Below are 14,284 nucleotides of genomic sequence, written 5' to 3' on the forward strand. Positions count from 1 at the left end.
AACCGCAACTTCTACAACACATACGTCCGGCTCTCAATACAAATAATTACCAATTTTACTAATATATTAGATCGATTTAATTTACTCAAATAGAATTATAAAGAAATTATTTAAAGTATAAAAGTTAAAATAGAAATAACAATCTAAAGTAGAATAGTAAATATAAAAAAGAATATTAAAAATACTATTAAAATTCTTTAAATATTGATAAAAAAGGTTTATACTAATATTCTAAATAGATATAATAAATTAGCGAGCGCTCTATAATAGATATAGGACAAAATAAAGAAGAATTAAATAAATATTATTAAATTAATATTTATTTTATAAATTATATATATAGGGATAAGGGAAATATTAATAGATATAAAAAAAATAAAGAAGTAATATAAAAAAACTAATAATAAAAGTAGTATTTCCAACGAAGAAAAGAGTATTTTTTAATACTAAAAATTAATATAAATTATATTACTACTTTATTAATTATTTATTTAATTCCAATAGGAGGAAAGTTAATTCCCCTATTATTAAAAAATATTATAAAATATAGTATTATATAATTCCCTTAGAAAAAAGGTTGTTTTCCTATAATAAATTTTTAAAGTTATTAATTCTTAATATTAGGAATAATATAAATACCTTAAAAAATTATTCTAAAAATGTTTCTTAGGACTATAGTCCGGTTAAGAAATTAGTGTAATAGTAAATTTAATACAATTAATATTAGGGTTATATATTTAGTATTACCCTCTTATTATATCCGTAATAGTAAATTTTAATAACCGGATAACATTCTTCTAACTAATTTTTAAAAATATCCTACTTTCTAAAAAGAGAAAGAATAATTTACTAATAAGCGTGGTCTATAAATATTTAAATCCTATAGGGGGGGATAAAATTTAATATAATTGGTATTAGTATTGGGCGAAGGACATCGTAATAGTAGGTTTAATATAACTAATATTAGTAAATATATTATTAATTAATTCAATTTAATTATTAAACTTAATAAAGTTAAGAAGAAAATAGCGGAGAAAAATACAAAGATACTAAATCCTATAGGGGGGAAGCTATAGGAAACCTATTTAAATACTTCCTCAATTCCTTTAAATTTTAGATGAAGACGGAAAATTATATTGTAAAAATAGAAGTATTTCCCTTAATTTTCAATTTACAAAAATAGTTATTAAACGAAATTATTTTAAGTATTTTACTATTTAATCCAATCTCCCTATATTTAAATAATTTATTATAATTTACTATTTAAATTTAATCATAATAGGTTATCCCCCTTATAAATTCCCTAAAACTTTAGACGGAGATAGTAAATTATATTAAGAAGATGTTTATAACTCCTATCGATTTTATTACTAGAATTAGGAAGTTTAAACGACGATTATAAACCTAGTAGGGCTAGGGCGCCGATTTACTAATATTAAAAGCCCTAATATTATAATATTTATCCTAACCCGCCTCTATTCTCTTATTCCTCCTATAAGTTTTATAATTTCTAATAAAAGTTTTTCTATCCTAAGTAATTTTCTATACTTTAGACTTCCTTCTATCTAATTTAAAATTTATCCCAACCTACTTTTACTTTTTATATTAATTAGTATAACTATTAATAACCTTACTAATACTAGTCTAATCTAACCCCCTTTAAAAAGAAGTCTTAATATTATAGTATTTATTCTAATCCGCTTCTACTCTCTTTGTTAGTTAGCGTAATTAATAATAACTTTACTAATACTAGCCTAATTTAACCCCCCTTAAAAAAAAGCCCTAATATTATAATATCTATTCTAACCTGCTTCTATTTTCTTCGTTAACTAATATAACCAATAATAATCTTACTAATACTAGTTTAATTTAACCCCCCTTAGAAGGAAGCCCTAGTATTATAGTATTTGTTCTAGTTTATTTTTACTTTATATGTTAATTAGTGCAATTATTAATAACCTTACTAAAACTAACCTAATCTAACCCCCTTTAAAAGGAAGCCCTAGCATTATAATATTTATTCTAACCCGCTTCTACTTTCTACGTTAATTAGCGCAATTATTAATAACCTTATTAATACTAGTCTAATTTAACCCCCTTTAAAAGGAAGCCCTAATATTATAGTATTTATTCTAGTCTGCTTCTATTTTTTATATTAATTAATATAATTATTAATAACCTTATTAATATTAGCCTAATCTAACCCTCCTTAAAAGGAAGCCCTAGTATTATAATATTTATTCTAATCCGCTTCTACTCTCTTTGTTAATTAGTATAACTAATAATAACCTTACTAATATTAATTTAATTTAATCCCCCTTAGAAGGAAGCCTTAATATTATAATATTTATTCTAACCCGCTTCTACTCTTTATATTAATTAGTATAATTATTAATAACTTTATTAATATTAGCCTAATCCAACCCCCTTTAAAAGGAAGCCTTAATATTATAATATCCGTTCTAACCCGCTTCTATTCTCTATATTAGTTAATATAATTATTAATAACCTTACTAATACTAGCCTAATTTAACCCTCTTTAAAAAAAAGCCCTAATATTATAATATCCGTTCTAACCCGCCTCTATTCTCTTTATTAATTAATATAATTAATATTAACCTTTATTAATCTAACCCCCCTTAAAAAGAAGCTTTAGCGTTATAATATTTATTTTAATCCGTTTTTATTCTTATACCCCCCTCCCCTAATAGGTTTTATATTTTTAGTAAAAGCTTCCGTTCTAAGTGATTTCCCGCGCTTCGAAACTCCTTCTATTTAATTCAAAATTTAATTCAAACGATAATAGCCTTTTCGTTAATTAATATAACTATTAACAATAATATTAACCTTACTAATACTAATCCAATCTAACCCCTTACCTTTTAGAAAGAATTAGTATTATAATATTTGTTCTAACCTATTTCTATTCCTTTATATTTATATGTTTTATAATTTCTAATTTCCTAAATAGAAGTTTTTCTGTCCTAACTAACTTTCTACGCCTCAAAATTCTATTTTTAGGATTTATTTCTAAGAATAAATTAATATTTAAAGGACTTTAAAGCTTCGTTTAATTATTTAATATTTAATTAGTATTATTAATAGCGAGATATTCATTTCTTAGTAATATATTTACTTTAGAATCTATTAGTATTATAGCTTTATTAAGAAGGGGGTTTATATTTTTATCTATATTAGGGTCTATATAAATCCAACAGGGGGATAGTTAATTAACCCCCTATTAAATTTATATATATTAAATTAATATAAATAGAATTCCAATATAGGATATGGGTATATTATTTATATAAATCCAACGGGGGGAGAGTTAATTAACTCCCCCTATTAAATTTAAATATATTAAATTAATACGTTCTATTAATTATAAATATATTAGTACTCCTATACTAGACCCTATATAAATTTTATTATATTATATAATTTTAAAATTAATTCTATAGAAATATAAAAATTATACGGAATTAATAAGTAAATAAAGCGCCCTAAACTAATTCGACTCTAATTTATATAAATATTTAATATTTTATTAGGAATATACTATATTATTTCGTTATTAAATTTAACCCTATTGTTAAAGTATATTTATTCGCTCTTATTATTACTAATAACTATCTCTCTTATATCCCTCTCTATTTATTTAATACCCCTTTTGGAATTCCGGATTATAATTTATTTATTTACTTATAGTAGTCGGACCTCCTTTATATTAAATATATCGAACTTTAATTCTAATAATATAATAAAATTAAGTTATAAAATATTAAGAATATTGAATTTTAAGTAATTGGGTAGTCGAAAAGTTGTATATCCCCGATATATTTATTTATTCTGATAGATCGTATAAATATAATTAATAATATCTTTATTAATAGATAGTTTTATATATTTACTTACCTAATACGTTTGTATATTATTTTTAATAATTTTATAAATAGTTATAATATAAAGGCTAATAGCGGAAAGGCGGACGAATAGAATCTTCGTATTATAAATCGAATTTTTATTCTATTTAATATCGAAGGTAAAAAAAGTATTAATATATTCAAAAGCTATATTAATCGCCTTCTACTTATTACTAATTATAGAATATTATACTATATTAGAACGTAGGATAATATTAACGAACGGTTCGTCCGTAATTTTAGAGCGAAGTAACTATACTAAATAGAGTATTTTAAGCCTATAATTATTTAATTTACCGCTATAAAATAGAATAGGAAGAAGACTTATTATTTATTAAAGGATATTATAATTTCCTAAGAAGATAATTTTATTAAATATAAGAAAAATACGAATAATTTAAAAATAATGATAAATACTATAATAGCCTATATTTATTATACTTAAAGATATTTTATATTTAAATTAAGTAAATAGGGAAAAGACTTTATTATAAATAGAAAGAAATTCCTAATTAATAAATTTTTCTTTAATATTTAATATAATTCAGTATATAAATACTTTAATAAAGTCGGATTCTAAAATAAAGTTATAATCGACGAGCCTAATAATAAGAAAGGTTAGAATTTTAAAAGCGAATATATTTTCTAATAAAGACCGACCGTTATAAAATATAATATTATACTATTTTACCCTCTTACTTCTTCTAAGGCCCTATATATCTTATACTATAAAAAATTAAAGAATCCGAAATATTATATTAATATAATTTATAAGAATATAAAAGAACGTAGGTATAGTAAGGATTTACTATTTATAATTATATACGTAGCCTACTTCGAATTAATCGAAAATAATATAACGAATAAAAAATATTGTTTTTTAGTCGCTATAAATAAGGATAAATCGGTCCCCGAAATCGTTTATACTAAATTCGAGGATATTAAGGAAGAGTTTATTATAAAATCAATAAACACCGGAAATTTTACCCTCATCCTCTATAATAATAGGAATTTATAGAATATAATTTTTAACGGTTTTTAATTATTTAATAACTAGGAAATAAAGAATAGATTATTATAATTTCCGCTCGACTATAAAAGTTAATTAATTTTTAATAAAATAGTAAATTGTACTATCGAAGGATAATAACGTTATATTTAAGTACGTAAAAAGCTATTCTAATTAAAACTTAATATAAGGACGCTATTAGGATAGTTTGAACGGCCCGTTAACATTGGGACTACTAATAAGGAAATAAATAGTAAGGTTCTATATTATATCCTTCCGGCTAATTCTAAGATCTTATATATAATTAATAAAATTAAAATTATTATAAATAATAATTATATTCGGATTATAACTAATTAATTTAAAATTTACTTAAAATTGTATAAATATATAAGATAATAGTAAGAGTGTAAACGTTTAAATCCTATAGGGGGATTCTCAAAATCCCCCTATAGGATTTAAGTATCGAATTACGTACTATAAAAATATTAATAAAACGGTTAATAGTTTGTAAAGTAATTTTGTAAGAAGAAATTATACTAAACCGAACTAGAATATTATATATATACAATTATATAAAACTACTTTTAAAATAAATATTAAATAATTTTGGGATAAATATATTATTTTAAAGTATATATAAATTTATAATAATAGACGCTATTATAATTATACGATTACGGATCTCTCTTTTTTTCCAAATACTATCCTTTAATTTATATAAATTTTAATAAGTACGCTATTATATATATAATATAATAAATAATTCTATTAATTTTAATATAATTTCGGATATAGTATTATAGATAGAACGGAAGCGAAAACGAATTTACAAAATATTAAATACATCCTTAATAATAATAGGGTAAACCGTATTACTAACTCTAACGAATTTATTGGTAAGAAAAGTATAAAATACCGGTTTACTTAAGAAAAATTTAAATTCTATATAGAGGGTTTTATTAAAATATATTTAAAATATATATTTAATTAGGGGTTAGGTTAGGTATTCGTCCAATTTAAATTAGGTCTCCTCCCCTTTTAATTAGTATTTAATTTTATTCTTTTCGAAGTATATATAAACGCTAGTATCCGTAAGGACTTTACATACTTTAAAGTATTAAAGTACATTAATAAATATTTTTAAACGTTTACTATATTATTAGGAAATATTTATCCTTTAATAAATATATAAATAAATAAAGTAATATAATAGATTCGTCCGATAATTAATTTTAATATATTAATAAATACTATTAAATAAATATTAAATATCTTTAATTTCTATATTAGTATTAATATTTACTATAGATATATTTATAGTAAATATATCTCTAAAATGGACTTTGTTTGTAAATTAATTAAAGAATTCTAGTAAATATTAAGAAGGAGTTTTATTAAACAATTTATTATATAATTCCTCCGGATAGTAGGAATTTTATAATTAGAACGAAGGTAGAGGAGATAAAAGAGTAAATATTAGTTAGGCTACTAAATATAATTAGTAGGATATAGGTATATTATTAAAATTAAAAAGGGTAGGAGAAAATAGTACTAATAAGTATATTAGTATTAGGTATAATTTAGCGCGCGTATTATTCGTTTTAGGACTATAATATTTGGGGAAATTTAGAGAAATTTGGAAGTTTATATACAATGAACTATTTCGTCTATATTAAATTTAGACCGGAGTATAGCTGCATCGTTTTAGACCCACAGGGCCAAATAGTATAATATCCGGATTAGTAGGTAGGTAAGGGTAGTAGGCCGGATATTACAACTATTTAGCCCTATAGGTCCGAAGAGACGCAAAGGCCATCGGAGGTGGCTGAGCGACTGAGATTACCATTACCATAGTGAAAAAAAGGGTAATGAGATGAAATGCTTCCTTTGGCTTCCAAAGTCCTTTTTAGGTACTTTTCTATAGAAACTACCAGAAAGGTTACATCGGGATACTCCGACCACTAAGTCTGCCACCCCCCCGCTAATCTGCAAATTCACTAAGCTAACAACTTTTCCCCCTGCGGAGGTGTACCTAGCGTAGCTACCTAGGGAAACGTAAAACACGACTCGGGACGGAACTGCCGTAACGTAGCGTGGCGCCCAGATGCCTCGGGCAGTCCATATTAGGTACCTACCTCTAGGTTTATACCGAAAATAGTTCGCAACTTTTAACAAGGCAACACAAACACTAGTGTACCTCTAGACTACCTACCTACCCACCAACCTCCACTCTAGATTGGCCACTAATATTAAAGAATCGGTATCCCCTTCAGGCAGTTAGGTACCTATATACTGAAAATGGTTCGCCTTTTTTAACAAGGCAATATAAATACTACCTACCTACATACCTATACCTTAAATTAGCTATTAATCTAAAATTAAAGAATATACCCTTCGAACAGTTACGTACCTAGAGGTACGTACCGAAACCCCTGGTTCACAAGCACATGCTTGTGCAACAAGCACATGCTTGTGCGGGCAACGTAAACACTTGATACCTTACCTACCTCTACATACGCTCTAGATTGGCCATTAGAATAAAAAAAAAAAACATAAAATCCCCACCAGAACACGCAGGTACCTACCTACGTACCGATTAATACATGTAGTTTGCAAATAGAAATGAAACTCCTTCATATTTTAGATTACCTGTCGTAGCAATGAGGCAACCACCTCTAGGTAGATGTTACACATACTGTAGAGGTACCTAGGTACATACACTAATCCATCGTGCTCTGTGCGCGGATTGGCTCTTAATCGGTCTTTAACATCTTGATCTCGAACCAACAACGATTCAATCCTTCAACACTGCGACCTTACTAACCTTGCATGTGCCTCCACCTCTCACCATCACCAGAGCCTTAGAAAGCCACTGCACATGGGTTCCGCGACTAAGCTCAACATCGCATCTCGATGCCCAAGATAAATATCCTTCGACAACCTCGTCTTCTTTCGAGATATCTACATGCAGCACAAGTTGACCTCCAAGCTCATGCATTGCTTTTGTTATAAGATTGTATCAAGCATCCTCACCATCTGGGTCTATTACTCGCATAATTTCTCCTCTCAGTTCGTTCAAAACGACAAAATCGATATGCAATCACACAGCAACCGTACATCTCGCTTCCCAACCACAGCTGCGAAGTCCGAAGCGCGTCCTGACGCAAGTGCACTTGGGTACTAACACGAATAACTATCATGGAGTGACATCTTCAAGCATACTTATCTAACGTGTGTGCCGTGAATTAGTAAGCTGTCATCTTCCGCACCTGCAAAGGGTGGCTCTATGCCTGCCGTAACGAGGACCATCGGACGATCAACCGCATCCAATTCGGTGTCCGTTGCTTCGGTATCCAACAATACCTCTAGTGACACCCCTTCCGATGACGGTTCGCTACAGTATCAACGTTTGGCAAGGTTCACGGCCCAGAACCACCAAGAGGACGGCACTCCTTATGGCCGTCTCCAGGACATTATACCTACTACCACTGCCGCCGCCAACAGGGACGCGGAAGCACGCGATGTCTTCTATCAGGCTCGTGCTGCCGAAGCCATCAACCAAGTCGACAGCGCCTTCAACTCCAGCAAGTAGTTGTCTACACCACTCGGCATGGAGTCGTTGGTCTACGGCTTATTTCATTCCGTGGCGTGGTCTTTAAACCGAGGATCCACGGGTCCAATCGCTAAGGTACCCCGCCATTCCCGCAACGCAGCGTCCAGTCCCACTGGCGCGAGCCTTAAGAAATACAACCAATCATATATTGAGTTTGCATCCTAATCAGGAAATCTTTAGTTCGAGCACTTGCACCGACACCGACGGCTCCACAAATTTGGTGAAACAACTTCCACCACGACGCTACCGGGTCGGGTTCATTCCGTTGCCGTTCGTCGCCAAGCATCGCACATATTTCTTTCAAGTTGTGCACACACTCGAATGAGACATCCTTTCTTTTCTTTTCTAGTCTCGACCACAGTCGCATATTACTGTACACGAAAACTGCTACGCCACAGCGCAACCTCACTCTTTACGTCCCATTTCGCGCCATCCTCCCTATACACATTTGACGACTATCGCTTCAATTCCTTCAACACATCGCCCTTATGTGCAACCTTTTCATATATTGCCGTCTGTTTATCGCTTCATCACCGGTCATATCATCACCGTCCCTGCCCAAGATCATCTCTATTTCCTAAAGCATCGCGATAACCACCAAAATCCAGGAATCAAACAGCAGCCAGACCACCAACCCCGCACGGCAAGCGGGTCGCATGTTAGGTACATCCATGTCGTTGGGGCTCGACTAACCATGGACAACGGTCATTACAAACGACATGCTCGTGGCCCGTTATCTCGCTGTTATCACGGTTAATGGCATCGAGCAACTCTCATATTACATTCCCTGGACGATACCTCCTTACTGCAGTCATCAACGGTGCGGTGTCTGCTGCGCCGTGAGGCAGTTGTTGGAGAGTTGGAGAAAGTAACGCCAAGCAAACTCTGCAGGGATTAACGGCGCACACGACGTACCCCAAAAGGTACATTGTCGACTCAGCACTGCATTTCTAGCGAGGGAGGGAGGGGGCCGTTTGACCTTTCGATATGGATTGTTCCTTGGATAAGATATTGGACAGATTTTAGAGTGAATAGAAAGACAGCTTCATATAGATCTTAATTCCTTGATTATCACGTTGTCGGTCTGGAATCTCCTTCAGTCTCGTTTCTGAAAACTTCCACGATTTCTCGGGTGCACTGCTCGCCACATGCCTGCTTCTCCAAATCTCCAACTTCCAGCTGAAACACCCCTTATGCAGAGAAATCTCGTCGTGCCCGCTGCTCCCGTGCTCACATACACAGAGTGCGGTACAACTACTTCTAACTCTACTTGTAAGGTACCCTACCGCTCAATGGATTATTGGACGACAGTACATCGATGCCTGTAGGTATGATACATCCTCTGCAACATAAACAGAAGGTCTCAATTCCACAATCCGCCGTTACATGTAAATTGTGCATACACCCCGCAGAGTACGGTATCGTGGAAATACACGCATACCGTATGATACCGATGGTAGTGGGGCCCTGACCAGTATGCCGAAGGGGTGGTTCTGTTGTGAATGATGATTTGTTGCTAGAGGTATGTAGTAGGTAGAGGTATGTTGATCCGTAGTCTGTTTCCCGCCTGCCATGCGAACCAAGTCTATTGATGCCGAAGCCAATACTGCGCCGAATGTCCTGCCCATACCCATGCCTGTTGTCGAAATCTTATTTTTTGCTCCACCTCAAATCTCAATGCCGGCCACCATATATCAATTCCACCCATCGCCTACTACTTCACATACACACCTCCCTCTCCTCTGCATCTGTCTCAAGTCGTCCTTGGACCCTCCACTCCCCCACCACGCCCATTCCATACTCCTCCTTCTCACTCACGTACCCAACTACCCAATCCCTCCGTCTCGTCAACAAACCCCTACAAGCCTCCAACCTAGCATAAAGCGCCAACTCCTCCCTCTCTTTTATCCCCTTTTCTCTGCCAGTTAAGCTTTCTTCCTGGGTTTTACTAGCAGAACCATTACAATCCAAGACCCCCCAGTCCAGAATCTCCAAAACCCCCCTACCCCACCTGTCTTTCGCTCGCATGTTGGCCCCCTGCTCCAACAGCACGCTCAGGGCAATCTTTCTTCCCAGCCTCGCCGCCATCAACAAGGGCGTTTCTCCCCTTCTATTCCTCGCTTCAATGCTCGCTCCACCTCTAATGAGTGTTTCGAGGATGGTTTGGAGAGTGCAAGATTTATCGTCTTCGTGATCAGGAATATGCTGGATGAAGGCCATAAGGGGAGTGCAGCCAGATTTGTCATACGCGTTTGGGTTTACGCCTACGGCGCTATGCTCAGAGGAAGGATGAAGGAGGGAGCGTAAGTGGCGGAGCCGAGACGGAAGGGGGTTTTCGTGCTCTGTCACTATCCCGAAGGTACTCGTGACAGGAGAAGGGTGGGAAGTGTGGCCAGTTGACTGGATGACGTGGATAGGAATGAGTTCCGATGCGAGTGATGAATGTGTGCTACGCCTATGGGGACGGCTACTGGAGGTGATTGATAGGGCGGAACGTTGTTTGTCCATGCTTTGTTGGTTGATGATGGCTTCTGCCAGGCAGTGCAAGCCGTTACGACCTTCGGTGTCCTCGACAAGAGAATTGGGATAGGCCGAGTGTATGATTCGGATTAAGCGGGCATGGTAGGTTAGAAAGGGCCCTTCGTCTGCTCCAGAGGGGATACCAGAAACGCTGACGCTGGGGGAGGGGACTCTGGACGGCATGCTCGAGCCGATGGGGAGTTGGTGAGGGGTGTAGGAGATGGGGTTACCCTGGATGGTACTTTCAGATTGTAGAACGGTCGGGTCCGGCTGGACATTGACGACTGGGTCAAAGCCGAATGCATCTCGAGATAGTGGAATGGCAATATTGCAGTATGCTAGGATATCGGTCAAAACCTCCCGGTCTGCTACCAGGGATGCCGCCCGGTGGAAGAAGGTGCGGCCATAGACATCGGTGACGTGAAAGATGTCCGGATTAGAGGGACGGACGACGTCAAGAAGTCTTCGCAAAGACGACGAGGCGCTTGGAACGTTGGTAAACCATTCGGGGCTCAAAACATGAAGAAATGTCTGGTTGGCAGTGTTGGTGAAGCCCAAGGCGTTACCGGCATATGGTAGGAGCCGAAACAACTGCGCTTGACAGCCACTTGTGGCAGAAAACAAGTGAAGCAGGGTGTTTCTAAAGGGGTCATGCAACTGGCATACCTCCGGTGATGGATTTCTGACCAGGTCGCTAACTTTGTCCCGTATCTTTCCGGTTGGTATCAACCATGAGCCTTCTTCTCTTGTCGTTTCCGCTACTATTGCGCACCAGCAAGTCCCACTACCATGCCCGGATGCTGGAAGTTCAGCACAGTTCAAGGTATGGGCAGTCAGGAAATCACCTGGTACCGCATAGCCCGGTGTGGGAGAAACCCCGACGGCGCCAATGTCCGTAACTGGAAACTCGCAAGACTCAGCCAACCAAGAGTGTCGTTGTATGTCTTCAAGATCCGACCCGCTTGCTATCGTGAAGTTGTCCAGTAAAGTGCGCACCTTCTCGGCGTATAGCGTCGAACAGTCGGATATCCTTCGCTGAACCTCATTAGGATGTGGTCGGCCAATGCCATTGTCCGGTGTTCGCTTCCGAATGGTAGACTTTGAGAGACTGTCAATGCGTTGATCCATCTCAACGCGTGACTCAGGCCGCAGACGACGGGGGTCATGGTCAAGCATTTTATGCACTGTCTTTTGGGCCGAGTTTTTTCTGAGACCGGTCAGCCACCGTGAATTGCCAGGGAGCGGTGCTTTATCACATACCGGGGGGCGAAGAGATCATCCTCTAATACTTTAATGATCCTTCCGATGGACAAGGTCGTATAGACATACAGTCTGGCCAGCTTCCGTGACCTCGACACGGTCCACTGAGGAGGCCGTCCAATCCTTGTGCCCCGAGGCGAAGCCTTGGAGGATGAGTTTCCGAGCGAGGACATATTAGACGAATATAAGAAGGACCGGGATGATTATCTCACTGAGGCCGAGAGAGTGATGTTTTCCTTCTGGGATGTAGTTCCTCTTCGGGGACCTGTGCCATCATATATCTGGGTTTCCGCCCATGTTTGTCCCCGAAGAGTACCCAGATGCCACATGGCGACCCGGCCACGTTCTTCAACAAAGGCCGTAAGCTCATGGCATGGGTTGTTCATTGTGTGATGATGAACTGGGGCGTTGACGCTAGTAAGGGCGAAATGATAGTCAAATGCAGACGGAGCGGCGGTTTTCGACGGCAGACTTCATATACGTGCGGTAACGTACCGTCTAGGGAGGATAGCAAGGATACTGTGGGCCAGTTGAACTGATCATATCAACCGTTGTGTTTTGGCAGAAAGGGGTTGCCAAAGTGTAAAAAGTCGTGTTGTTGGATCTGTTGCGCGGACAGGTCCTGGGCAGTATGGGGCTGTGTTGGCGAGTTTAGAAGAGCAAAGGCGAGGGGGAAAAGGTACCTCTATCCAGAGCAGAAAGAGCGTACGTTCGTATAGAGATAATCCTAAGCACTTAACCTAAGGAGCGATACCTGATAGGCAGATCAGTAATATCGGCCTCAATAATGTGCTCGGGAGTTGCCGAGGGTCAGGTTGCGAATCAGTGGTTCACGGGCCGTTAGAAGGTTGGAAGCAACCGAGAGGATATGGTAAGAGATCAAGCGTTTCCCACGCAATCTTCCATGCAGCAATGCTCAAGGGTGACAGCGAGGATAAGGTTACGGACGGTTGCACCAACGATCGGTTTCACGAGGCACTTTACCGAGCTGTTGGATGGATGCTTTCACTCTCCCGATCCGGTAAATTGGCGCAGCTACCGGTGCCTGTCCTCGGTGTATTTGGCGTCCGTCAAAGGTTGTCGCACACCCTTCTGTTCCAGCATAACAAGGATAACGTCCGAACTCCAGATTCTTTCTAGAAAGCTTCCATGCATTCCTCTTCATATTACGTGCATGGAACTGGGACCTCCTCAAGGGTCGCCGAGACCTTTGTTCTGGCCGTCATAATATGATAATAGCATGGGCCATTACGAGGTCGTTACACCTGACCCGAGTATGTTTGCTTGTTCCAATCAAATAAACCGCAGTTATTCGGTCTGGGAAGGTCGCCTGACGGGGAAACCGGTCGGGTCCGAGAAAACTGAGTTCGAGAGGAAGAGGGGAGTTTCTGAGGAGATTGCTCGGTATTATCTGCGGGTACAAGATTATCAGCTGAGGCTCGTAGACACTAATGTTTGACGAGGCATGCTGAGGGACGGAGACGGTTGTCGATCACAAGTTCAGTCTCTTCTAAAACTTGCGATGCCGGCTGTGATCGGAGTAGATCGCAGGACCTGCAGGGAGGGGAGTTCAAAGTTGCGTTGTTTGTTGGCTTCCACTTGAGGGATGCCTGGACAGCTAGAATCCTCTTGCCAGGATCGCACTTGTATCACTCGCGGTACTCTATCAGTAATCCCGTTACGGTGGCCATCGTGATTTGTTGCGTTTCGGATCTTGGTTACCTAACGAGCGGTCGGGCAGTATGGCCACAAAAGACGACACTCAGCGTTTGGCGAGCATTGTTCGGTCAATATCACCGAAGGGACGAAAGTGCGGCAACGGCCCGGTAGGATGGCAGATGACAAGGTGGGGAAATGAGACGGAATAACCGTAGAGGTACTTTAACAGGGGCGCCCCCGATGCAACATGGAAAGCACTGCACGCGTTGAGGCTTCCATTCGTAGCGGGGTGGATAC

At 37.0% G+C, this 14,284-nt stretch overlaps 3 protein-coding genes across 3 annotated transcripts; 2 read left to right on the forward strand and 1 right to left on the reverse strand.

Moving 5' to 3' along the window:
* Positions 1–7,900: 7,900 nt before the first annotated feature.
* B0T23DRAFT_397280 (uncharacterized protein) lies at positions 7,901–8,527 on the forward strand (the record flags this gene model as incomplete). Its single annotated transcript, XM_062838289.1, has 2 exons — positions 7,901–8,112; positions 8,185–8,527. 2 exons carry the CDS (start codon positions 7,901–7,903, stop codon positions 8,525–8,527), a joined length of 555 nt encoding a protein of 184 aa, XP_062692450.1.
* Positions 8,333–9,252, forward strand: B0T23DRAFT_180491 (uncharacterized protein). Its single transcript, XM_062833066.1, has 2 exons — positions 8,333–8,623; positions 8,729–9,252. The coding sequence occupies exons 1-2, from the start codon at positions 8,546–8,548 to the stop codon at positions 9,140–9,142; spliced, it is 492 nt and encodes a 163-aa protein (XP_062692451.1). The 5' UTR covers positions 8,333–8,545; the 3' UTR covers positions 9,143–9,252.
* An 819-nt stretch (positions 9,253–10,071) lies between these two features.
* On the reverse strand, positions 10,072–12,848 carry B0T23DRAFT_180503 (uncharacterized protein). Its single transcript, XM_062833067.1, has 2 exons — positions 12,329–12,848; positions 10,072–12,275 (listed from the first exon to the last, which is right to left on the reverse strand). The coding sequence occupies exons 1-2, from the start codon at positions 12,499–12,501 to the stop codon at positions 10,268–10,270; spliced, it is 2,181 nt and encodes a 726-aa protein (XP_062692452.1). The 5' UTR covers positions 12,502–12,848; the 3' UTR covers positions 10,072–10,267.
* Between the last annotated feature and the right edge of the window lie 1,436 nt (positions 12,849–14,284).

This window comes from Neurospora hispaniola (assembly GCF_033458365.1).
Source record: "Neurospora hispaniola strain FGSC 10403 chromosome Unknown B0T23scaffold_5, whole genome shotgun sequence".
Lineage (NCBI taxonomy): Eukaryota > Fungi > Ascomycota > Sordariomycetes > Sordariales > Sordariaceae > Neurospora > Neurospora hispaniola.